Source organism: Hemiscyllium ocellatum, chromosome 4 (genome assembly GCF_020745735.1).
Source record: "Hemiscyllium ocellatum isolate sHemOce1 chromosome 4, sHemOce1.pat.X.cur, whole genome shotgun sequence".
Lineage (NCBI taxonomy): Eukaryota > Metazoa > Chordata > Chondrichthyes > Orectolobiformes > Hemiscylliidae > Hemiscyllium > Hemiscyllium ocellatum.
In genome coordinates this window covers 86,765,612-86,793,315 of record NC_083404.1, presented here as the reverse complement: position 1 = coordinate 86,793,315, position 27,704 = coordinate 86,765,612, and the positions used below count along the sequence as shown (strand labels likewise).

At 38.9% G+C, this 27,704-nt stretch overlaps 1 protein-coding gene across 3 annotated transcripts in view; it reads right to left on the bottom strand.

The window, feature by feature from the left end:
- Positions 1-27,704, bottom strand: part of thoc1 (THO complex 1) — an 84,374-nt gene that overhangs the window by 31,139 nt on the left and 25,531 nt on the right. For 2 of the 3 annotated variants that reach the window (XM_060824372.1, XM_060824374.1), the window contains exons 6-13: positions 21,190-21,238; positions 18,588-18,683; positions 14,236-14,318; positions 14,049-14,131; positions 9,497-9,605; positions 5,114-5,248; positions 3,860-3,960; positions 2,837-2,903 (exon numbers count right to left, since the gene is read on the bottom strand). In XM_060824372.1, the coding sequence (XP_060680355.1) occupies positions 2,837-2,903; positions 3,860-3,960; positions 5,114-5,248; positions 9,497-9,605; positions 14,049-14,131; positions 14,236-14,318; positions 18,588-18,683; positions 21,190-21,238 (723 nt within the window). The remainder of the gene's footprint in view (positions 1-2,836; positions 2,904-3,859; positions 3,961-5,113; positions 5,249-9,496; positions 9,606-14,048; positions 14,132-14,235; positions 14,319-18,587; positions 18,684-21,189; positions 21,239-27,704) is intronic. The other variant, XM_060824373.1, reaches the window with a different exon arrangement.

Here is a 27,704-nt window from a genome sequence, read left to right as displayed (position 1 = left end):
AAATATGGCAAATCAGAATGTATTCAGTACTCTAAGTGTGATCTAACTTAGATCTGATACAGGTTTATCATACTTAACCTTATTCTGATTTTATAGTTACACGACCAACTCATACAGGAACAGGGTTAGACTAAGGACCTCCTTGGGCCTGTGCAGCCATTCAATGAAATTTTGCTTGATCTGCAACCCAAGACTGTATATTTATCATGAATCATATCCATTAATATCTCTGGATAGCAAAAATATATCAAGGAAATTTAAAACTGATAACTGATTCAGTCTCAAATTGTTAGGAACATTATGAACCCCACAATCTGAGAAAGTTTGGTTCAGTATTGTCAGGTCTGGCTGTCAGACTCTAATACCATCCACAACAAACAGATTAGCAGAAGTCATACATCCAGCTGCAACAAAGTGACATGGTGCCCTCCCCACTGGTACGTATTATTATCAGAAGTTGTAAAGCAAAAACGCAGTTATTGCTGGGATAATACACTACATTTGCATTCTTTTTCATTATCAGGACGACAATTTCAATTTGAAGAAACTCTTCCTCAGTTCCTTGTGGAATACTAGCCTGTAATGTTACGCAGCTTTTTAAATTAATTTATAATTATACATCAATATGAAAGTACTTGTAATTACCATTTATTAAGACCTAATAAACTCAATATGTACTTCAATAATATGGAGCTTCCAAGAGAGGTATGAAAAAGTAATTTCTGGATCACTCCAGTAAGTACAGAAATAGGAAGACAAGACAAATGAATACGTAGTTGGAAAGTTGGTGTCGGAGAAAAGTTGATATAGGCTTTAGACTCTTGGATCAGATTAGACCTATAAACACTAGATGGTTCAGACTGAGTTTCATGCAGGATGTCTGACCACTGCTAAAAATCTGAAGATGCTGCAATCCAAAGCAGACAAGCAGAAGTGTTATACCCGAAATGTCAACTTCTCCACCTTCTGATGCTGCCTGGCTTGCGATGTTCTTTCAGCCTTCTGCTTGTCTACTGACCATTACTATTGGCAAAGGTTTAAGGTAATGCAACAGGAGTGTGCAAAAGGAAAGAACAATAAGAGGAGTGCAAAGGTGTAAAGAATACTGGGATAGATAGACAGCACTAGAATTGAGAATAATAAATTACCAGGTTGAGTCAGAATAATGGAGAAAGTAATAAAATCCACATCAGAGTTCCTATGCATGTATATAAATGCACAAACTATAAAAAGGATAATTGGTGAGTTGCACTTGTAGGTTTCCAAGTGGAAGTATCATACTGTGGCTATAACTGAGATCTGGTTCAAGGAAGGGCAGGCCTAAGGGTTAAATACTCTTGAATATCCTTTAAATCTTTGAGAGGTCTGAACAGAGCCACAGTGAGGCAGTCCCGTGAGTGAAAGGACTGAGAACAAGAGAGCACAAATTTAAATTAATTAGTAAATTTCACACAGTGAGTGGTTAAGGTCCAGAAAGCACTGCTTGAAAATGGGGATTAAGCAATCAAAAGGAAATTAGACAGTTCTTTGAAAATCAATGTACAGGATAACAGGGACAAGGGAGAAGAAATAGCACGAATAACTAGCAGGCATGCAATGGACCGATGGCCTCCTTCTGAGCTGTAACAAATCTGTGATGCTGTAGTATGTCTAGATTTCTTAGTATGACTCTGCTGGGAGAAGTGCATTTTGATTTAATTGGAAACTCCACAGTATAAGACTACCTTAAAACTTTTAAATCGATATAAAACAGAGAAACCATAAGTGTACTTTTTACTTGCTTCTTCTCTAAATTTCCCAAGCTCCAAAAGTACATTCAGGACAGGAAGACACTAGTTACCTGGAATAAAACTACAACTTGGGACAAGTGAATATCTTTCAATGTTGTAGTGGATAACAACTTAATTTCAAGGTTAAATGTACAGTGGAACTATTTACAGGTAGTGTCTTGCTTTCAAACGTTTTACTTATGAACAAGATCCCATAGTACTATTAATTTTAAGGATGTGACATGCGAACGTTCAGGTCAGATTTACAAATGGATATTTTACATTGTACTGTATTATAATGTGGCTTGTGTAGAAATCGACTTACTTAGGACACAGGAATAGAACTGATTCGTAACCCAGGAACTGTCTGTATAATTAATGGATGGGGAACTTCAATGGATAGCTAACATTTATGGATAATTAAATTGCACTTCAACGGCATCAGGGGTATGGGATTAAAATCTAACTGCAGCAACTAGTCTAGCATTTAAACATCCAGAGAAAGTAACCATCCAATCTTACTTTTCTAATCAACCTGCTCAGAAATGTTATTACACATCTATGGAGCAGGTGGGACTTGAACAAAGAGCTCCTAGCCCAAAGACAGGGATAACACCATTGCACCACAACAGTACTCAACCACCCACTCTGAATCCCTGGTTGGAATTGTTATCCAGGTGAAAGCGTAACAAATGATATAGTATACCCAATCCACAATTTCAGCTCAGCACCCCTAAGCTCTGTCTACCACCTGCCTGGTTTGATATAATTGGAGCTGAACTGTGGTACTAATCAGGTGTTTCATTCTTGGAGAACAGACATTAATATAGGTATGAGACCAGGGTAAAAGACACCAAAGGAAAGAGTTCCAATATGGTGGACTTACATTGCACAGAAACATCTTTTCCAATTCTCTATTAGACTGCATTATCTCAGCAATTCATGCAAAGACTAATGAAAACATATATCGGCGAGTATTTTTTTTTGAAAATCACAACTTGTGAAGAAAGAGAAAAAAAAAATTCGATGTTATGGTACAACTTAGCAATTAATTCCTTTATACCAACCTGATAAACTGCTTTGGTGGTATCTTCAATCCAGAGAGATTGTTCATCAGTCAGCACACAAGAGGAACTGTGAAGTAGAATTATACCAAATTCACATGTCATTTACAATGGTTTTTAACAGATGCAGACAGTGGTATTCACATATTCAAGTAATACTCACTATTTCACAAACACCACCATCCTATATAATAGGACTAAACATCTTCCTCACCAATGTAAGACTAATTTAACTTCCCATTGCATAAGTCAGTCTAAGATGCTTGAGTTACATATTCTGAATACATCTTGGAAAGTGGATAAGATGTTGGTCACATTTTAGCCTTATCATGGCCTAGACAATTATTAGAGAGGGATGGGAGGGATGATGCACCACACTCTGCAGTTTCTAGGTCATAAATGACATCTCTCAATCATTTGCGTACTATCCATGAGTTTATAAAGCAAAAACGACCCTCAATTTTATTTTCAGAATTGTGTCTTTTTCTTTAATCGCACATTTACTTCCAACAGTTGTAGTAAAATAGTGTGATAATTAGAAGCAGTAGTAGGGATTTTTTTTAAATCTAGGCAAAACATTTTCCACTTTTCAGCAAGGGAATTCATATTCAATTATCTGATCTGGTTACAAGTAGCTCTGGTATACATTACCTGAGACTTACGTTTACTTAAATAAATAAACTTTAAAGTTATTCCCCTCAAGGAAAAAACTGATTCATCTCAGCCAGTAATGTCCTTACTAATGAAATACTCATTTTTGCACATCAAGAAGTTGTTCAGAAATGCAGGATTTTCAAATTAAGACCAGAACGTAATGTTTCATCAACAGGTTGTCTTTTTTGTCTCATCTACCCTCTATCTCATGACTTATATCTTTGTTATGTTGATTTTCTTATTGATTTCTTGTTGATATCCTACAAACAAGTTTACTTGGAAGAATTTGGAAATGTTTTCAAATGCAGCACCAAACTTAATAACTGTGCAGTAGTGCCTCAGCTGTACATTCATATTTTCAGAAAAAGTTACCTTTTAAATTTGACTTGACCCTTCAGGTATTGAAACAATATTAAATACTGTAATAGGATATGCCGTCTAAAATTGCTGTCGTTCAGCTGTAGGTCCATCAACTAGCAAAACAGAAATTAAAGTCAGTAAATTTGCAAGTGAAACTTTATGAATTCAAGCAAGCAACTGTGTTGCAGCAAATTTTCCATGCAATCATCTCACAAAATGATTGTGGAAAATATGAGGAAGATGGCTGAAAGGTTGATGGCATCCATTGGTATAGCACATTATTGCTATAACTGAGAATAACCTGCTGCTCAAAGAAGGTTTTTATTCCTAGTATGAAACATTTTTCATAATTTGAAACTCAAAAGATATATTTTAACTTTTATACCATTCTTAGAGGTAAATATTTAGAAACTTGACACTATTTTCCATAAATGCAGAGATATAATGATGCAATCTCATTCATCAACAGCCAAAGAGATTTAACTCCCAGGCTACATTCGCCATTCTCAAAAAAAGTCAGCTGTAATAACAGGTAGACTTATTTACCTTCGCTCACAATTCTGAAACACCTGGAATTAAAATGGAAGCTGCCTTTTATTCTCAAAGAAAACAATGAAGTCAGAAGTGACTCAGAAATAGAACCAAGCTAGAATGATTGATTGTGAAAGATATTGGGGGCCTTGTTCTGGGTGCTAACTAAATAAAAGTTTTGATGAGTACTTACAAACAACAATACCAGGAAAACAACTCATAACCATTTTATTTAATTTTACACCTTTATGTCTTCAATTTGTAAATGACTACTGAGACTGAAATCACAAGTTTGTGCATTTGCGATACACTAAACAGATTTTAGGTTGTGACGTTTGCTGCAAATTTGAATCGCATGAGCACAAGTCTGAACTGCTCAGCAGTACACTGTGCATGATGACAAAATTGCCTGTTATTCAATGGTTCGTGAAATGTGTTTGCTTCTGAAGTTTAGGTTAACAGATAAATAAATGTGACAAAGTCATGTTTACTTATTTGCGTTGAATTATCCATTTTTGAGAAACAGAATGTGTTTGCAATCGAAGAAATTTCTTTCATATTACATACATTGTAATTGGCTAGCTTAATAATGTTGCGCATCTACTACACAATATGTTAAGTAGAAAATTGAGTTTGATTATGGGATCTACAAAAAAAGTCATTAATAAAAGCAATCACTTGTACGTTCAAGCAACAGTAAAACCAAAGACACTGAAAAATTCTCAATAAAAATACCTTTTCACTCGTCAAAAATTTTGCAAAGTAAACATGTTCCTCCCCTGGAGGTTTTAATTCTTCATGCTTTTTCTTTGAAGCCTGCATATCATCCAGTTTGTAGCTTCTGAAAACATCCAACACCTCATCCGAATGCTATAAGGTAAATTGACATAAGTAGGTTAGTTATTGCTGGAAAAAGACACCCATCAAACTGTATTACTTGTATGCATCAAGGTTAACGTATAGATTATTCAATTATACAGAATCAAATATTTTACAGAGATATTCTTCTTGTATCACAGATTCTTCACAGATTGCATCCTGAAATTAACTGAATTGACAGAACACAATGAAAGACAATATAAACTGCACATAATTAAATAATTAGTTATGATGTTCAGTAAATCATTACACAATTTATGATTATTTATTTTTCATCTGCACCAAGCTGAGTACAGGTCGTTCCGCTATAAGGCATGCTTTGTTAACGCAAATTCGCTATAACACACTTGACAAATTGGGGACATGTTTCTAAAGAGCAAACGTTTTAAAACGTATTGGCTGTAAGGCAAATACATCGCCAACATTTTAAGCACGGTTTCTACAGCATGATCTTTCTATAACACAGGGTTGCACAAGATTGCAACCATAATGTTACAAAAGAACTACCTTTATGTTTGGTCAAAGAGCGGTCACTCTTTAATTCTAAATGTACATATCAGAATTCAGTACCGTGTGAGGTTCATGTAATTTTATCAGATGTCCAATTACTGAAATATTCCCAGCCTGGCTACAATATGTAGTAACATGAAGTGGGGAGATATTAAAACTTTTCGGGTGGTTGTGTGGCTAGTTCACAACAGCAATACCATTGGTTGTTCATTTACAGATCAACCATCATCATCAAACACAGCTGCTTTTCTATTAGGGCACTTGCCCCAATACTCTCAAATACAAATGTTGTATGCAACCAGTAGCAGCACCAAGTTGATATGCAAGATTTCACCAGATTTTGTAGATAACTATCAAAGAAAAATCAGCATGCTTATCGTAGCTGGTAAATGTGTGAAACCCAACTCTTGAAGGCATTGGCTGTCGAGGTTACTGTGGCAGCTGATTGTAAAAAGATAAAATCACATTAAGAAAAAAGACTCACTCAACTCATTCCTGGGATAAAAGGTCTATGTTACAATGCGTGAACAGGTTGGACTTGTACCTATTAAAAATTTAGAACAATGAGAAGTGATCTTATTGAAAATATCCTGAAGGCACTTGACAATATAGATTCTGAGAGCGTCCTTCCTCTTTTAGCAACATTAAAAACTAAGGAACACAGCTGAGGTTTGAGAGATTTGACCCAGTGACAGTGAAGAATAGGTGATATATTTCTAAGCTAGGATAGTGAGTTGCTTGGAGACAAATATGCAGGTAGTGCTGTTCCAGCTGGTACTGTCAAAGCAGCCTTGGTGAATTTCTGCAGTGCATACAGAAGATGGTACACACTACTTTTATTGTATGGCACTGGAGAACAAAGTCAAGCTGCTTTGTTTTTTTTTATTCATTTGTGGATGTAGGCGTCACTGGCTTGCCATCCTTATTTGCCCTTGAGAAAGAGATAGTAAGCTGCCTTCTTGAACTGTTGTAGTCCACCTGCTGCGTGTTGACCCACAGTGCCATTAGGGAGGGAATTCCAGGATTTTGACCCAGCAACAGTGAAAGAACTGCAATATATTTCAAAGTCAGGATGGTGAGTGGCTTAGAGGGAAAGTTGCAGGTGGTGGTGTTCCCATATATCTGCTGCCCTCATCCTTCTAGATAGAAGTAATCATGGGTTTGGAAGATGCTGTCTGAGGATCCTTTGCGAATTTCTGCAGTGCATCTTGCAGATATTACACACTGCTGCTACTGAGCATCAATGCTGAAGGGAATAGATGCTTATGAATGTGGTGCTAATCAAGTGGGCTGCTTTGAGCTGGATGGTATTAAGCTTCTTGAGTTTTGTTGGGGTTGCACTTATCCTGGCAAGTGGAGAGGATTCCATCACACTCCTGACTTGTGCCTTGTTGATGGTAGACAGGCTTTGGAGAATCAGGAGGCAAGTTACTTGCTGCAATATTCTTAGCCTCTGACCTGATCTTGTAGCCACAGTGTTTATGTGTTGAGTCCAGTTGAGTTTCCGGTCCATGATAACACCCTGGATGTTGACAGCGGGAGATTCAGTGATGGTCACACCACTGAATGTCAAGGGACAGTGGTTAGAGTGTCTCTTATTGGTGATGGTCATAGCTGGCATTTGTGTGTTACAAAATCACTTGTCAATTGTCAGCCCAAGCCTGGATATTGTCTGGATCTTGTTGCATTTGAACATGGAATGCTTCAGTGTCCGAGGGGTCATGAATAATGCTGAACACTGCGCAATCAGCGAACATCCCTACTTCTGACCTTATGATGGAGGAAGGTCATTGATGAAACATCTTAAGATGGTTGGGCCGAGGACTCTACCATGAGGAACTCCTGCAGAGATGTCCTGAAATTACTGACGGCCAACAGCCACAACTAACTGCCTACTGTCAGGTATGACTCCAGCCACCGGAGAGTTTTGACCCCGATACATATTGATTCCAGTATTGTCAGGGCTCCTTGATACCAAACTTGATTGAATGCAGCCTTGATGTCAAGGGCTGTCACTCTCACCTCACCTCTGGAAATCAGCTCTATCGTGTATGTTTGAACCAAGGCTATAATGAGACCAATACCAATGTGTACAAAATGCCAGATTTGGTCTCACCACTGCCCTGTATAACTGAGCATAATCTCCCTATTTCTGTATTCAAATCCCCTTGCAATATCCTATTGGTGTTCCTAATAATGCTCTGCATCTGAACACTATCATTTTGAGATTTATGCACAAGGATATACGCGTGAGGATTATTTCAGCTCCACAGTCCGATGGGTGATAGATTAGGCACCACTACTCTCGAGTAATAAACAATGCAAAATACTGGTTCAATATGTCTGCCATTTTCTTACTTTTCACTAGCAATTTCCTAGACCCACTCTCTTCCTCTGTGACATCCTGGTCTTCTACTTTGTCACTCCCAATATTCCTACTGCTGATTTCCACGCCAGCAGAAGATAAGCAAAAGGGAGGTAAAGACATTGTGACGATGTCAATGGATTATTAATCCAGAGACGAAGCTTAATGATCTAGGGACAATAGTTTAAATTTCATCACGGCAGCTGGTGGAATTTGAATTCAACAAAAAAAAATTGAAGAAAAAGATGGCAAATTCAAATTCGTGTCAGTAACAGTCATGAAACTAAACATTCGTAAAACCCCAGCTGGTTCACTAATATCCTTTAGGAAAGGGAATCTACATTCCTTCCCTGACTGGCCTACATGATTCTAGACATAAAGCAATGTGACTCATTATTAACTGCTTTCTGAAATTGCCTATCAAACATTTAGTTCAAAGTAAATAGGGGATGGACAACAAAAGCTGGCATTACCATTGATACCCGCATCCTATTGAAGAAATTTTAAAAGTGCATTTTTACAACTCACTCCTCACTGACCACAGATCCAAACGCTCCTTCCAGGTGATTTACAGATACTTATTTCAGTGGTATATTTTATTACTTCAGTGTGGTTTGTTTAACATTAGGGAAACCAAAAACCAGTTTTGGTAGCCATCTTGCACAATACCACATCCAATCACTAAGAATGACCCAAAAGCCTCTAGCAGCCCATAATTTTAATTCTCCTCCTTTTGCTCATGTTGACATCTCTAGCCTTGGTACTACAGAGCTTCAACGAAGCTCAATGCAAGCTCGAGAAACTATACTTCATCATTCCATTCAACACTTCAAGCCTTCTGAACTTGACATCGAGTTCAACAATTAAAAAGCATAATCTTTACCCTGACCTTTAATTTCTTCCTTTACATTTCACATTGTTTTGTTTTCACTCATGGACTGCCATTCATCTTTGGGAAATTATTTTATTTCTTTGCCTGTCTCATTACTACTAAATTGTTTGTTATCTAATGAGTGCTGTCTTGTGTAGTACCACAGACAGTCCCTTGCATTCTTTTCCTTACCCTCCCTCCATTTCACCTCCTTAATATTTCTAACATTCCCCAGTTCTATTAAAAGTTATCGACAGGAAACATTCACTCTGCACAGATTGTCAGACCAACTGAAGTTTGAAAAATTCCAAGATTCAGACACAGGTATTACAAATACATTACATCCTCCAAATTGCCAGGGCCTCTCAGAATTATACCAATCTAACACCATCATCCAATGAGCAGAAGTTTTGTTTTCAAAGAACACAAGCAGAACAAAAGGAGTACTTTTTAAAAGAGACAGGGTTGCATCTTGTTCATGAACAGATTTTACCTTTAGAAATGTCTTCCAAGAAATTTTTTCATAACACTGCAGTGGATTTCTGAAAAAATCTTGAAGTGACCAAAACTTCCGGTATAAGTTATAATCAATTGGAACAGAGCTAGTTAAAACAAAAATGTAAGTGTTAACACTCATTAAAGCAACAACCTGAAACAATTAAATCAGAGCTCTCTAACTGGCAAAAGCAGAACAATATTTAGGATGCAAGCCCTGGAGAAGCAATGAACAAAAATTTGATCGCCTGGTTCAAATCTAACACCCAGTAGACAATTTGAAATAGGATTGTAAAAAAATTTTAAAATACATATATCAACAAAGAATGAAACATCACAGCTTATAAGGGCAATACACAAGAAGACTAAACTGACTTTTACACATTAAAAATAATTTATGTAACCCTAAGAGAATCCCGGCTGTGGGATAGAGAACCAGGTCATAGTCTAATTGTGTAGCATTTACTTTTGCTGGAAGAGTCCAACAACACAACATTATTAGCCATTTTAGGCATGAAACAACTTAGTCTAATCTTGCTGCCTATAGAGTTAAGATTTCCATAATAAAGCTCCTGCTCCTTCTTGAAGCTTAACAGAAGAAAACTGGTGACAAGAATGCAATAAAAAGTGCTTTAAAAAAAGACTCCACTCCAAAGAAGAGGTGAACAATGGAGAAGTAGCTCGCCACATGCTCCATCCTGTGGAGGAATACTGTAACAAGTACTCTACACAAGGGAAATGTTTTGAGCCAGGGATGTAAACTCGAAAAGGAGCATAGAGCCTTAGGAATATCTTGTTTAAATGGAAAGAAGCAATATCGTACAAACACTTTCATCGTACAGAACAACCTCAATCATCCAAATGAGACAGGCGATGATTATTCTGTTTGGATAACTGATTGTTCGGACAACATTTTTACGTGATCTTGAGATCTTATTCACATAGTTTGAAATTCAGAAAAATGACGTTCGGATAATAGAGACTGTCCTGTACACCGTGACACAGAGGCTCTTCCCATTTGAAGAAACTATGACAGAAAGTTTGGCTCTAATGATGAAAACATAGACAGTTGGAACTCCTGAACAGAAACATTATTTAGGTCAAGCTAACAAAATAGAAGCATGATTTGGAGATGCTGGTGTTGGACTGGGGTGTACAAAGTTAAAAATCAGACAACACCAGGTTATAGTCCCAACAGGTTTAATTGGAAGCACACTAGCTTTCGGAGCGACGCTCCTTCATCCTGATGAAGGAAAGTCATTCCGAAAGCTAGTGTTCTTCCAATTAAACCTGTTGGACTATAACCTGGTGTTGTCTGATTTTTAAAATAGAAGCAGATATACATGTCCTTGCATTTCTGACTGTTATTACTGAGGGAAGATGTTTGGGGAGGGTATTATTTTATGAATGGTATTATTTCTTATGAGGAAATAATAGGAGTTCTATAGAACCATTTTTCACAAAAAAACTAGTGACTTCTGAACAGATTCCACAAATCCAACCAAGCTTTGATGTGGTGGTACCAGAGGTGGACTAGGGTTGATGAAGTCAGAAGTCATATGACACTAGGTTATAGTCTAACAGGTTTATTTTAAATGGCAAGCTTTCGAAGTGCTGCTTCTTCAACAGGTGACTTAACCTGATGAAGGAGCAGCACTTTGAAAGCTTGGCATTTCAAGTAAACCTGTTGGACTATAACCTGGTGTCATGTGACTTTTGACTTTGGCAACCAACCTCGACAGTGAAGTTATCTCCCAGTTTGCTGCAATTTTAAAGAAATTCTGAAAATTCTGTGTCTTAAATGATGCTATCAGAGACACTGGCGTGTGGTTTAAGATGTGAAGAATTCCAGAAGAGATTACTAACAGAAAGGAATATAGACTTAAAAAGAAGCACTGGATATATCAGTCTTGTTGGAACAAGCATCCAAGGGAACTCAACAGTTAAGCTCGAGCATGAGAGTTCACAAAAAGGCAGCTAAGTGATGATCACCAATGCACACTCAAAACCGCTGTCAGTGCAGTAAAACAAGTCATGCAGCAGTAAACTGCTGATATAAAGGAGTACATGCAGAAGTTGCAGTACAGAAGGGCATACTGAAAGGGTGTGTTTGAGGAAGAAATATAAACAACATCCGGTGAAAATACAGAAATCAAAGAGATGGAAGAAAATCTTCATGGTACATAAAGGGATTGAGAAAAGCCCAGACATTCAATCTAAAGAGGATCTATTATTAAACACATTGGCTATTGCTGGTGACAGCAATCAATACTGGGACACTCCCTTACTGGATGTCAAATTAGTATGAATGGCAGTAGACAGCAGAGTGACTGTTTCATTGATACCTGAAAAAGTATATCAGAAACATCTGAACCACATTGTGCTTCAAAACTGCACCAAGAACATATGCAAGCGAAGTGGTATCTTTAAGGGGTTGTATCATTTCGGTTGTTCAGTTACATGGTCAGACTGAACATCTATCCAGAAACATTACCAAAGGAAATTTTGCAAAATTATTGAGAAGAACATAGTTGGAGAAAATCAAACTCAGTTGCGCTGAACCAAACAGCTTGTCAGATTATGAGAATCTGAGACCGATATATTGCAAAATTCTAAAGAAATATGCCATTGTTTTCCACAGGGATCTGGAAAGCATGGAAAAGATCTCAGACAAATTGAAAATCAAGAATGAGAATCAAGCAAAATATTTCAAGGCTAAATCAGTGTCTTCTGCAATCAGACAAAGGTTAAGGCAAAATGAGAGATGCTGGTCAAGACAGCAGTCCTTGAATTCAAAATGAGTGTGACTGGGCCACACTTATACCACTGATGAAGAAAGATGGATCAGTACACATCTGTGTGATTTTAAAGTCAGTACTAATCTGGTACTAAGTGCTGAGCAGTATCTTCCACCTTGCAATCAAACGGGATCAATGTGGATTTCACCAGCTTCCTAATTTCCCCTCCGCCTTACATTATCCTAGTCCCAAGCCTCCAACTCAGCACTGCCCTCTTGACATGTTCATTTTCCTTCTGACCTGTCTGCTCCGCTCTCCTTTCCAATCTATGCACCTTCATCTACCTATCATATTCCCAACTATTGTCCCCCCAGCCCCAGCCCCCCAACCCCAATTTATCTCAGCCCCCCAGCCCACAAGCCTCGTTCTTGATGCCCAAAACGTCGATTTTCCTGCTCCTTGAATGCTGCCTGACCTGCTGTGCTTTTCAAGCACAATACTCGCGACTGCCAAGCAGTATCCTTTGCTTTTAATCAATTACCTACATGCTGGACAAGTTGAATGTCACGTTTTCAGTTAGGCAAACCTACCTCCAGATGCATGTAGATCCTGGGTCAAAAAAGTACCTGGTAATTGTTACACATTGGACTATTCAGATTCAAGTTGCTATAACCCTTGCTGTTTTTCTTTTTTTTAATCATTTTTGGATGAAACAGAGCTGAGAGTTGAAGGTGACTGTTGGATAGTAAGAAGCAGTTTGCTTTTCAAAAAAAAGAACAAAATGGATTCATTTATAGACTGTTCAAAGAACACTCTAGATGTTTCGATTCTGGAGAGAAATGACACTCAAGTGCTGAAAGAACACAGGAATCAACATCCTCCAGAGTGTATTACCTGGTTTTGCACATATGATTGTAGGCATTGTTTAGTTTGCAGGGACCTCTGACGTAAAAGAGGATGAATATTGCATATTTGTGCAAGTATAGTGGACTTTCACTTTTAGCATCTAATCATATTAACAATGACGACAAAATTGGCCAACTTGGAGGGGAAACTGCTGTCTTCATGGTAAACACCTTCAGAATAAAGTTCCTGCTGTAAAAGGTCTTGGTCCTTCTTGGATCTTAACAAGTTTCAAAATAAAAGATACGCCATACAGAACTAAGAGGAGGAGGAACTTTTCCAACAGAGAGTGGTAGATTTTTGGAAATCTCTCCTTGAAAGCTGTGAAGGTCAGTTCTTCACTAAGTCCAAAGAAGGCATTGATATCTAAATACTAACGACAGCAACTGATCTGGAAAAGCCTAAGAATATGGTTTTGAGATAGATGATCAACCATGGCACTGCAGGTTCGTAGGGTTGAATGGCCTACTCCAGTTCCTAACTGTTGACTTTACAGAATCAAAAACCGTGAGTGCAAAGAAGGTCTGCACTGCACTGCCTCCTTACACTGATTCTTCAAATGAGCTTTATACCTTTGTGCTTTTCTTCTACTTTTGCTTCATGGGCCCATACATGTAATTTAAAATTTATTAATTTATAATTAAACATGAAAATTAAAGACATCATTGCTGTTTAGTTGGAACTTAGTTGGGAGAAATGATTGGAAGAATATGCAGATGAATTATATGTCATAAGAACAGAAGAGGTAGGCACAGAGCACCAACAGCACCAGTTGAGCCAAACAGAAATCTCAGTGCAGCACCAGTCAATGTTCTCAACAACATTTATATAAATTAAGTTTAAATACACATGCATTGATTATAGCTAAGCATTTCTGAACTCCTCCAAGGCTAATGAAAAGATCTTCACCAAGTTGTAGTTGGCTCCTCGTCGCCTGTTTCTCCTTCTTCAACTTCCATTCCATCCTCTCTATCTTCAGTGTGCTGAAAATTCTCAAAATACATGAAAATTATTAATCATACAAAAAAACAAAAATATTTAGTGGTATATAGCTCAATATGACTTTCGCACTTGTAGTAAACTCCAATAAACTCACCTTCAGCCCCAGTGTACTATCCTGTTCGTTAGTGTTAAACACAGTGACATTTTCCAGGTTAAACTGACTTTGCAAATTAAGCCCTGAAATAAAATAAACACATTACAGAATTACAGTTAGTTAGATCCACACTTCTAAACCTGTGATCATTGCAGCAAGTTCTATGGTATAGCTATAAAAATCTTTTTCTTTGCATGTTGATTGTTGGAGACAAATCTGATAAAGTTCCCGGTCTGGAGAGTTTACTGAGCAGAGAGATTCGCACCATGTCTAGCCTTCATTCTCAGGTCAAAAGAACTTGGTATTGTTTCCTTTTACCATCCAAACTTCTGATATCAAAATATCAAGGTTTATGCTGTTGGAGGAGCTGCCATGAAGTCAGCAGCACCAAGGGCAGGCTAAAAGTACAAGAAGCAACACTATGGTCTAAGCAGAAAGATATCAAAACAAACAGGACTTAAATACAGGAACATGCTCAAGTTCAAACAAAGAATGAACCAGAGATGAGTGAGTGTGAAAATTCAAAGAGCTAAATTAAAAGTCAAAGAAATGGAAGATTTTTTTTGAAAAAACAAATCACAAGGTAAAAGAAATAAGCAAGCTGAGTTCTTTGAAAGTTGCATCACAGTAGACAGGGTGGTTAAAAAGGTGTTTGGCATGCTTGCTTTCATTGTTCAGGCCACTGGGTATTGGAGTTGGGTTGTCACGTTGAGGTTATACAGGATGTTAGAGAGGCCACTTTTGGAGTACTATGGACAGTTCTGGTCACCCTACTATTGGAAGATTATTATTAAATTGGAGAGGATTTAGGAAAAATTTGCCAGGATATTGCTGGGACTGGAGAGTTTGAGTGATAGGGAGAGACTGGATCATCTGGAATTTTTTTTCCCCCACTGGAGAGGTGGTTGAGGGGTGACCTTATACAGGTTTGTAAAATCATGAAGTGTATAGATAAGGTGAGCAGCAAAGGTCTTTGACCTAGGGTGGGGGAGTTCAAAACAAGGGGCATTTTTTTAAGGTAAGAGGAGAAAGATTAAAAGGGATCTGAGGTCCAACTTTTTAACAGAGGGTGGTTCATATATAGAATGAACTGCCAGTGAAAGTGTAGATGCAAGTACAGTTACAACTTTTAAAACACATTTTGAACGTGAATAGGAAAGGTGTGGAGGGATACTGGCCAAATGCAGGCAAGTGGTACTAGGTTAGTTTAGAAAACTTGGTCAGCACAGATGAATTAGCCGAAGGGTCTACTTTTGTGCTGTATGACTCTATGAGAAGAGAAATCAAAAATGTTTATATATGAAACATGATGAGCATAGGGAAGAGAAAGCAGGCAATAGGAATCCACGAACAAAAAAAAGCCTAAGACCACCCACAAAAAATCAAACCAGATGCTTTTGTGGGCGGCACAGTGGCACAGTGGTTAGCACTGCTGCCTCACAGCGCCTGTAGACCCGGGTTCAATTCCCGACTCAGGCGACTGACTGTGTGGAGTTTGCACGTTCTCCCCGTGTCTGCGTGGGTTTCCTCCGGGTGCTCCGGTTTCCTCCCACAGTCACAAAGATGTGCGGGTCAGGTGAATTGGCCAAGCTAAATTGCCCATAGTGTTAGGTAAGGGGTAAATGTAGGGGTATGGGTGGGTTGCGCTTCGGCGGGTCAGTGTGGACTTGTTGGGCCGAAGGGCCTGTTTCCACACTAAGTCTAATCTAAAAAAAAACTGCTCACAGCTGACAACAGAGGAACTATGATAACCACAGAGGCAAATTGTACCACCTTAACACAAAAGCAATCGCCACATGTATGTATGTATATTTGCGTGTGTGTTTGTGTATGTTATATATATGCACAGAGAGTAAGAAACATATTACATAAAATTGTAGACTTTGACAGCTAACTTTGAGAATGAAGCAGTGAACTTATTTGAAAGAAGAGAGCAAGTTTGAACTCCTGGAGTAGGAAGGGACGCAGGTAGAATATACTGCATAAGGCACCAAAAATCATTACTTCACTATAGTTTTGAAGATAATTTTTGAGATGCACGCTCTACTGAAAAATATTTCATAAGGAATGCAAAACAAATAAGAATGGATCCTCCAAGATTAACGTTCTTTATAAATTGGAGGAAAATTTATTGACTGAAACCAAATTTTTAAAAAAATCCTATCACTCTCAGCAGAAATCAACTGAATAAATTAGAGAAAGATGGCTACAAAATAAAAATAGGTAAATTATTATTTTCTCTTCGTTGAGTTTAAATTTTCAGCTTGGATCTATTGGTGGCACTCCCTCACTTCCGAAGTTAAAAGACTCATGCAGTTTGAGCGATTTAGAACATTGGTTCAACCTCAATCTGGATACTGTGTCCTGTTCTGGACATTGAACTTTATGAAGGGTTTTGAGACTGCACAGAAAATCACAGGAATGATTCCAGGGATAAGGAGTTTAGTCACATGGACAACCTGGAGAAACAGGGTTGTTCTCCTTGGAGAAATGATAATTAAACTGCAGATTTGATAATTACAAAAAGTTTGGACAAAGTAGTCAAAGAGAAACTGCTCCTGTTGGCAGGATTGACAACTTGTATCAAGCATTCATGCTCATTTTTATAAGGAGCAACAACTACATGAGAAAATACTTTTATATCCATGAGTAGCTGGCCCTGGAAGGTGTTGCTTGAGTGTGGTTGAGGCAGATTCAATCGATCCCTTTAAAACTGGACTGGAGTGATAAATGCGCAGAGCTATGAGGAAAACTCCATGGAATGGGACTGAGTGAGTTGCTCTTCCAGAGAACCAAAAAGGATTTGTGGGGAAAATGGTCTCATCCTGTGCTGTAACCATTCTTTGTTTTCCATGATTAGATACCGATCCACTTGACAACCTGTAGATATTGCAGTACAGAAGTACTGCATTCATGACATCCCAATCTTCAGATGACAGATTAAAATGAAAGCCTGCCTGCCAAAGATCCCACAGCACTTGCCCCTGGCCAATAATGCTCCTCTATTAATTACCCCATAAACATCTTTTGTCATTTATGGTTCCTGGTTATGTACAACACGGCTGACACATGTACATGCATAATAAGTAATTGTAATCCAAAAGGAATTAGTCTAAGAGCTTACATTGTTCTCTGGACATCAAATTGAGCGTATAAATCTAGGTTTCTTCAATGATACAACTGTGAACCTTCCATTCGATAGCTCGGCTCATGGCAGCCATTCTGCTTTATAATTAGTGGAACATTATACAAATGGAAACCTTGCTGTTTAGTTAGTCATGAAGTGCACACATGGTTCCCTTTAAGGCTACAAAGTGAGTTGCTCAGGTTGCAGATGGGATAGCTTGCACAGTGTCTGCATGGGTTTCCTCCAGGTGCTCCATTTTCCTCCCACAATCCAAGATGTGCAGGTTAGGTGAATGGCCTTGCTAAATTGCCCATAGTGTTCAGGGTTGTGGGGGTTAGGTGCATAAGTCAGGGGTAAATATGGAATAATAGGGTAGGAGAAATGGCTCGGTGTGAACTTGTTGGGCCAAATGGCCTGTTTCCATATTATAAGGGTTCTATGGTTTGTACAGGCTGCTTGTGGGAAGGTTGAAGATGATGTAGATATTTTCTTTCTTATTTTCATTAAACAATCACAACCATCACTATTAAAAGGAACATTTTAATAAAAGACACAATGTGCATCACAAATGCGAGCAAGGGAAATAGACGCCATGCCAAGAGGAGAGACTGGAACGGGTGACAAGACATTTAACTGTAATAGTGCTTTTTGAGGAAATTTCTAATGGTGGCAGGGAATGAAGGGGAGGGACAAGAAAGGGGATTGTGAGAGAGAGAGACAGATAGACATTGGGGACAGGGTGGGATAAAGGGCAAGGCCAGGCAGTGAGTTGGGTTGTAAAGGTAGCGGGGGGAGAAAAAGGGAACAGTGAGACAGTGAGGAATTGAGTTCAAAACATGACTGACTGTGAGAATTCTTTAATATGATTGGGTACTTGATCTTTTTGAAGGCACCACTGCTACGAGAAGTTGGAGATCCTTCCTAGCTGGATTCAGAATGAAATTAATGACGGAAAATGTGAAAACTACTCCATTGAGATTGCAGGCTCTTTTTTTTGAGGTCAGCATTGAGTGTCCTCTCTTCACCACCAATCAGAAAACCTTGATCCTGGTCATAGTTTTGTTGAGAGACATGTAATGAGAAACAACTCCAGAACTTCTTTTATGGAACTCTAGATGGTGTATAGATAGACGGCCAACACATGAAGAAACTCGACCTAACAGTCGCCACATCAAAAGTGAATGAGTAGCAATAGAATTTCCTTGAAATTATTTTAATTTCTTACCTGATTTTTCGGATAAAGGAAACAATCTGGCCAAGAATAACTGAATTCTTCCACAGAAAACAGTGTTTTGTGATTTGGAAAGTCTTCGCAGCAAATCTGCAAAATTATTTAGATTTAGTGGAAAACATAAAAAAAAGCATGACAACAGAAAAAAACAGTTGGAACTCTAGCATGTAATATTATGAAATAGAGATGAAGCCATGCACTCTCAACTTCATTATGTGACTTGTCATTATGACAGCAAAAGGCATCAAGTGAAAAGACAGCAGTTACAAAGATGGTCTTGAAAATCCTGCAACTGGTAGAAGTTCAGAATCTCCAGAAAGTTGGGGTGGGGATTTAATTCTGTGTATGAATCAATGTCACAAGTTTGTTTAACATTCATCATTCAATAATAGAGTTGAGAGAGTTCGCAATTATTCTAGCCACCAATAACAAGAAACATCATGTTGGAGTAGCAGAAGTCAAGGGACACAATTAAGGTAGGAAAGGTATCAGCAATGTGCATTTAACCCATGCTTCTACTACCAATCTGCATTTGATGAGTATGGACCAATTTAATTATACCTGCATCAGAAAAGATTGTGACAATTTCTAGTTGCCAAAGAATTACATTTGAAAAAGGGGAGTTCAAATAGCAAATAGCACAATACAATTAACCTAATGCTCCTGACTCTAAAATACTATAAGAGAGTAGCATGTTGTAAATAGGGCACAAAGAATGCATAAAATTATAGATTTCAATTGTGCCATATGGAGGTCAAAATAATCTGGAGGAGGCCACATCAATAGTCAGAGGCCAAAGAAGAGAATATTGGAAAAAGTAAGCTAGCAGAAGAAGTAAACATAGATGCACTGAATAGGGTGCAGAGAAAATTTGCAAACATGACACCACAAATCAGTGGGTATATCTATTGACTAAAGACTGGCAAGTTGGATCACTTTTGTCTTGAAAAAAGGCTGAAGTACAAAAGTATGAAAAATTACAAAGCTTTTGACAGTGCGAGTATAGAGAGAAAATTACCTTTTTTACAAAAAGCATAACTAGAGGACATGAATATCAAACATTCACCAAGAAATAAGAAATTCAGAAGAATAATGTGGCACGGGAAATATTGGACATTCATTTAAGGTGAAGCTCAACAAGTATGAGAGAGAGGGAATAGTTCACTCAGAGGAGAAAAAATGGGGAGAGGCTTGAGTGAAGTATAAACAGGACATAGACTTGTCAGTTGTTTCTGTGCTACATATGGCATATAAATTCCAATACTGTGCTTAATGAATTGTGGGTTTCCATGGCTAAAGGAATCTGAAATTCATACTTAGGTTCTGCAGCTAAGTTTCACGCAACCGACAATGCTTCTGTGTACTATACCCTTATGTATACCAATGCAGCCAATTAATTACGGAAAAAGACAGGCTTGAAAGCATTTTTCAGATGGCCGGTTATAAGATTAAAAATGATCCTTAATTCTGGTACACACTTGAGACTGCAGAAATATAACATATGAAATTAAAATAATCTGAGGTTTTAAAGAACTATGTAGTTTTACCCATTATATTGAGGAATAGGCAAATGCAACCATCTCGGACTGAGGGTGTAGTGCATACACGATGCAATAAATAAACAAAATGTATGTTCCCTAATGAAAACCCTCCTTGGACATGGTAGTTAAGTGGGGTCTCATGACAACTGAGTTCGTTACATAATGGTGTTGGAGACTTAGAAAACAGAGCAAGAAAATAGAGATTTATATTTTACAGGGATAAATTATTTTAAAAGCTCGAACCACTGATTTTGCAAAATCCACAGTTAACCCAAAACCACTTTAAATCAAGTCCTAGAATTCATTTACTTATTACAGTAGAGATTTACACATTCAAGTACTTATGAATCCACAATTTTGAGGAAAAAAATTCCTCACATCTACAGTGTCCAAAGGAATTAAAAAAAACAAAATTTGAGATATTCATAATTTTAACTAGGTTTAAAGTTGTGAAAATATTTCATTTTAATTTTGTGAAGTCTCCTGCTACTCAGTTTAAATACATTTGATTCATGGTTTACTTAGATATAGAATTATTCAGTCTCACTTACTTAAATTCAGAGCTGTGGAGAATGTAATAGCCTTCCACTATTTGAATGAATTTACAGCAGGATAAATGATAAGGCAGAAGTTATTACTTGTGTTCGGCACGAGAAAAGTTATGTGGACAGCCCACTAATTGTAATCAGCTGTCACTGCATCTTCTATATGTTCTTGTAAAATAAATTATCTGTTAGTTTTAGTCTTAACACAACTGCCAGACAGTCTTTTAGTGACTGGCATCTCATTTACTGCCTTGTGCAAGATATCATAGTTCAAGAATAAGCATTAGCTTTGAGGCACACTATCCCATTTACACATATTTGAAGGTAAAGGCTTAGTTGAAATGGCTGCTGCATTTAGAAAATTGCCTTTCTGTAGAAGGACAAAGTATTTGTTTTAAGAAGTTCTTTCAACAATGCCTGAAGATAACACCAAGTAGATCTTATTTATACAAGAATTTAACTGTAAAATAGCAGAGTCAAGTTTAGAATGGCTGATCAATAACGACTTACCATTGCACATTCTCAACAAGTAGTTTTTTCCAGCAGAGTAAAATGTTGCCTAAAAGCAAAACACAATTATTACCACGACTGCTTTACATAGATTTATCCTTGACTGTTGAAAGCGTGCTATTACCTGACTTTTCTGACCCCCAATCTAACTTATATTAGAAACTTACAGGTGTCATATTTTCTGAGGTCTATGCCTTTGTTGCCTTTCAACCAAACACAGGAAGATACTTAAAATGGTCCTAAAGCTATGCCACTTCATTTATCCTCTCTGGAAAAACATCCGACCTTCACTTGATGCCTAAAAAAAGATTGCTTTTGAACATGGAGAATATGAAAGACACATGCTTCAACAAGTACCTTGCTTCCATCATAAGATCAGAAACAGTAACATGTCCTGATGACCGTGCATGTGATATGGTGATATGGTGTCTCAGTGGTTAACACTACTGCATCACAGCACTGGGGACCTGGGTTCGATTCCAGCCTCAGGTAACTGTGGAGTTTATGTGTTCTTCCTGTGTCTGTGTGCTCTGGTTTCCTTCCTCCTATCATGTCCATAGATTTGATTTATTGCAGTCACATGTACCTAAGTACAGAGAAAATTTTTTGGGTGGCACAGTGGTTAGCACTGCTGCCTCACAGCGCCAGAGACCCGGGTTCACCCGGGTGCTCCGGTTTCCTCCCACAGTCCAAAGATGTGCAGATTCGGTGAATTGATCATGCTAAATTGCCCATAGTGTTAGGTGAGGGGGGGGGTGAGGGGGGGTGGTGGGAGTGGGACCCAGGGAGATAGTGAGGAATAAGATCAATCTGAGACTGGGACAGTTGAGAACAGAAGCGAGTCAAACAGTCAGGGACAAGATAGGACTAATAAATTAAACTGCATTTATTTCAATGCAAGGTAAAATGTAGGGGAATGGGTCTGGGTGGGTTGTTCTTCAGAGGGACAGTGTGGACTTGTTAGGCCAAAGGGCCTGTTTCCACACTGTAAGTAATCTAATCTAATCTAATGTTCAGTTTCACTTGCAACTTGCCACTTGCCAGACACGGACAAGATTCAAGTTTGGGCTAAAACATACAAAATAAGTTTTATATCAAACAGATCTTCAGTGATGAGCAACTCCAACAAAAAGAGATTCTGATTAACTTCACTTGAGATCACTGCACTCCCCAGAATCACTATTCACTACAAACTTAGCTGGACCTGCCACGTAAGTAATTGCCATTAATGCTGTTGGCTGCGAATCTTATCAGATCGAATGGAGCGGTTTGGAGAGACAGTTAGAAACAATGAGGAATTTGCAACAGCAAGAGTATGTTATAGGATGGCAGTTATAGGAAGGGGGTAAAGTCTCAGGTACAGTCACAAAGATGGGTTAACTCTCGGAAAGGTTGGCAGCTAGTGCAAGAGTCTTTTGTGGATATACCCATTTCAGGTATGCTGTTTTGGAAAATGTAGAGGGTGATGGATTCTCAGGGGAATGTAGCATGAACAGCCAAGTTTCTGATGTTGAGACTGGCTCTAATGCAACGAGGGGTACGTCGGGTTCCGAGAAATCAATTGTGTTAGGGGATTCTGTAGTCAGAGGTACAGACAGACGTTCCCGTGGCCAGCAGAGAAAAATCAGAACTGTGTGTTGTTTTCCTGGTGCCAAGATCAAGGATGTCGCAGAGAGGGTGCAGAATGTTCTCACGGAGGGGGAGAGGGGCCAGCAAGAGGTCATTGTCCACATTGGAATCAACGACATAGGAAGGGAAGAGGTTGAGTTTCTGAAGGGAGATTACAGAGAATTAGGCAGAAATTTAAAAAGGAAGTCCTCGAGAGTAGTAGTATCTAGATTACTCCCGGTGCTACGAGCTTGTGATTGCAGGAACAGGAGGATAGAGCTGAAGAATGCATGGCTGAGGAGCTAGTGTATGGGAGAAGGATTCACATTTATGGATTATTGGAATCTCCTTTGGGGTAGAAGTGACCTGTACAAGGAGGACGGATTGCATCTAAATTGGAAGAGGACTAACATACTGGCAGGGAAATTTGCTGGAGTTGCTTGGGAGGATTTAAAATAGTAAGGTGGGGCAGTGGGACCCAGGGAGATAGTGAGGAAAAAGATCAATCTGAGACTGGGACAGTTGAGAACAGAAGCGAGTCAAACAGTCAGGGACAAGATAGGACTAATAAATTAAACTGCATTTATTTCAATGCAAGGGGCATAACAGGGAAGGCAGATGAACTTAGTCCCATGTTCCTAACCATGCCCTGAGATATCATAGCAATTACAGAAACATGGCTCATGTATGGGCAGGACTGGCAGCTTAACGTTCCAGGATACAAATGCTACATGAAGGATAGAAAGGGAGGCGAGAGAGGATGGGGAGTGGCATTTTTGATAAGGGATAGCATTACAGCTGTGCTGAGGGAGGATATTCCCGGAAATACATCCAGGGAAGTTATTTGGGTGGAAATGAGAAATAAGAAAGGAATGATCACCTTATTGGGATTGTATTATGGACCCCCTAAGAGTCAGAGGGAAATTGAGAAACAAACTTGCAAGGATATCTCAGCTATCTGTAAGAATAATAGGATGGTTATGGTAGGGGATTTTAACTTTCCAAACATAAACTGGGACTGCCATAGTGTTAAAGGTTTAGATGGAGAGGAATTTATTAAGTGGGTACAAGACAATTTTCTGATTCAGTATGTGGATGTGCCTACTCTTGGGAAATAAGGCAGGGCAGGTGACTGAGGTGTCAATGGGGGAGCACTTTGGGGCCAGCGACCCTAATTCCATTACATTTAAAATAGTGATGGAAAAGGATAGACCAGATCTAAACATTGAAGTCCTAAATTGAAGAAAAGGCCAATTTTGACGGTATTAGGCAAGAACTTTCGAAAGCTGAGTGGGGACAGATATTCACAGGTAAAGGGATGGCTAGAAAATGGGAAGCCTTCAGAAATTAGATAACAAGACTCTAGAGAAAGCATATTCCTGTTAGGGTGAAAGGAAAGGCTGGTAGGTATAGGGAATGCTAGATGACTAAAGAAATTGAGGGTTTGTTTAAGAAAATGAAGGAAGCACATGTAAGGTACAGACAGGATAGATCGAGTGAATCCTTAGAAGAGTACAAAGGAAGTAGGAGTATACTTAAGAGGGAAATCAGGAGTGCAAAAAGGGGACATGAGATCGCTTAGGCAAACAGAATTAAGGTGAATCCAAAGAGTTTTTACAAATACATTAAGGACAAAAGGGTAACTAGGGCAAGGCGACCTTGGTGTGGAGCCACAGAAAATGGGGGAGATACTAAATGAGTAGTTTGCATCAGTATTTACTGTGGAAAAGGATATGGAAGACATAAACTGTAGGGAAATAGATGGTGATATCTTGCAAAAGGTCCATATCACACAGGAGGAAGTGCTGGTTGTCTTGAAACGGGTAAAGCTGGATAAATCCCCAGGACCTGATCAGGTGTACCCTAGACCTCTGTGGGAAGCTAGAGAAGTGATTACTGGGACTCTTGCTGAGATATTTCTATCATCGATAGTCATAGGTGAGGTGCTGGGAGACTGGAGATTGGCTAATGTGGTGCCGTTTATGAAGGGTCGTAAGGACGCCAGGGGACTATAGACCAGTGAGCCTGACGTCGGTGGTGGGCAACTTGTTGGAGGGAATCCTGAGGGACAGGATGTACATGTATTTGGAAAGGCAAGGACTGATTAGGGATAGTCAACATAGCTTTGTGCATGGGAAATCATGTCTCACAAACTTGATTGAGTTTTTTGAGGAAGTAACAAAGAGGATTGATGAGGGCAGAGCAGTAGATGTGATCTATATGGACTTCAGTAAGGCATTTGACAATGTTCCCCATGGGAGACTGGTGAGCAAGGTAAGATCTCATGGAATACAGGGAGAACTAGCCATTTGGATACAGAACTGGCTCAAAGGTGGAAGACAAAGGGTGGTGGTGGAGGGTTGTTTTTCAGACTGGAGGCCTGTGACCAGTGGACTGCCACAAAGATCAGTGCTGGGTCCTCTACTTTTTATCTTTTAAATAAATGATTTGGATGCGAGCATAAGAGGAACAGTTAGTAATTTTGCAGATGACACCAAAATTGGAGTTATAATGGACTGCGAAGAGGGTTACCTCAGATTACAACAGGATCTTGACCAAATGGGCCAATGAGCTGAGAAGTGGCAGATGGAGTTTAATTCAGATAAATGCGAGGTGCTGTATTTTGGGAAAGCAAATCTTAGCAGGACTTATACACTTAATGGTAAGGGCCTAGGGAGTGTTGCTGAACAAAGAGACCTTGGAGTGCAGGTTCATAGTTCCTTGAAAGTGGAGTCGCAGGTAGATAGGATAATGAAGGCAGCATTTTGTATGCTTTCCTTTATTGGTCAGCGTATTGTATACAGGAGTTGGGAGGTCATGTTACGGCTGTACAGGATGTTAGATAGGCCACTGTTGGAATATTGCATGCAATTCTGATCTCCTTCCGATTGGAAAGATGTCGTGAAACTTGACAGGGTTCAGAAAAGATTTACAAGGATGTTGCCAGGGTTGGAGGATTTGAGCTATAGGGAGAGGCTGAACAGGCTGTGTCTGTTTTCCCTGGAGCGTCAGAGGCTGAAGGGTGACCTTAAAGAGGTTTACAAAATCATGAGGGGCATGGATTGGGTAAATAGGCAAAGTCTTTTCCCTGGAGTCGGGGAGTCCAGAACTAGAGGACATAGATTTAGGGTGAGAGGGGAAAGGTAAAAGAGAGACCTAAGGGGCAACATTTTCACACAGAGGGCGGTACGTGTATGGTATGAGCTGCAAGAGGAAGTGTTGGAGGCTGGTACAATGGGAACATCTTAAGAGGCATTTGGATGGGTACATGAATAGGGAGGGCTTGGAGGGATATGGGCTAAGTGCTGACAGGTGGGACTAGATTGGGTTGGGATATCCGGTCGGCATGGACGGGTTGGACCAAAGGGTCTGTTTCCATGCTGTGCATCTCTATGACTCTTAGTACTATGAAGTGGGCTGTAGCACTTAGGCACAGTTGACTCTTCAAGCTGACTCCACAATTTACTGATATCATGGCTGATCTGGTTGTCATCTCATCTTTACATTTCTATCTGCACCCTCTAACACTTGGCTCCAAGACTACAAGAGCAGGGCACAGGCTGGACATTATGTGCTAAATCACCTTGGGAGTCCCCAATGCCTATCTAAAAGCAAAATGGCGAAAAATCAGAAGTGTAATCAAATGCTCTCTACAGGTCTGCATAAATGCAGTTCCAACAACACTCAAGGAGCTTGATATCATTCAAAACAACACAACCCAGTTTATTGTTCCCATACCCACCACCTTTGTACACTCCTTCCACCACCAATGCCATGCGGCTGCAGTGCATACCATCTACCAGATACAGTGAAAGAACTTGTTAATGCTGCCTTGACAGCCTCTGTCACAACCGTGATCTTGAGCATTGGGAAGCACAGCAAAGCAGGCATAAAGGAACACTATCACTTGCATATTCCCATCAAACCACACACTATCCTAAATAAAATTTTGTTCCTGTCCATCCCTATGTCAAAATCCTCAGACTTCATCTCTAACAAAACTGCAGTCATACCTCTACTATACCAACTGGAGCACTTTAAGAAGGTATCTCATTACCAATTTCTCAATGGCAACTGGGAGAAAATAATACATGCTGATCTTGTCAACAATACATACATTCATCCCAGTAACATATGTTAAAACAATTAAATTTCCTTTTCTTTTTACTACAGCAGTTTTGCTAATTATAATTGAAAACAGTTGTAGAAATTAAAGGTAGGCCAAGCACCAAAAAAGTATCTGGTGGGAAACCATTAAAAATATAACTTGCCCAATGTAATGTGAGACAATAACTGAATTCAAAAATTTATCAGCATTCGATTTTGAATATAATGAAAATATTTTAAGTTCAAAATTAGTTACATAAAACTTTTAGAAATAATATTTCGGGATAAAGCTACCATCGCTTGGACAAGTGCAGATTAATTAGGTAAAACTACAACAAATTTGTTAAAAGCAAATTACATTCAAACAAACTGATTTGACTTTTTTTGATGAGAAGTGATTGATGAGGATATTGTGTGTGATATGCTGAGTACAGGTATCCAAAAGGTATTTATTGAAATGCCACATATTAGATACGCCAGCAAAGTTGAACCCATGAAATAAATGAAAAGTGACAACATGGATACAAAGTTGTTGGGTCACATACTGTGAATGGTTGTTTTTCAGACTGGAGCAATGCAAAAAGCTTCAGCAACCTGCCTCTTCATTTCTTCAGCAATACTCAAGCATGTACAACCAAGTGACTATTTGAAGTATATTAATGACTCTGACTTTGATGTGTATGTTACAATTTCATAATTTTCACTGCCACAAAATTCAAAAGTATTGTACTGAAAGATAGTAACAGACTTCTGGAAGACACGAGCAAACTGATGGAATGAATGCACATGTGGTAAATTAA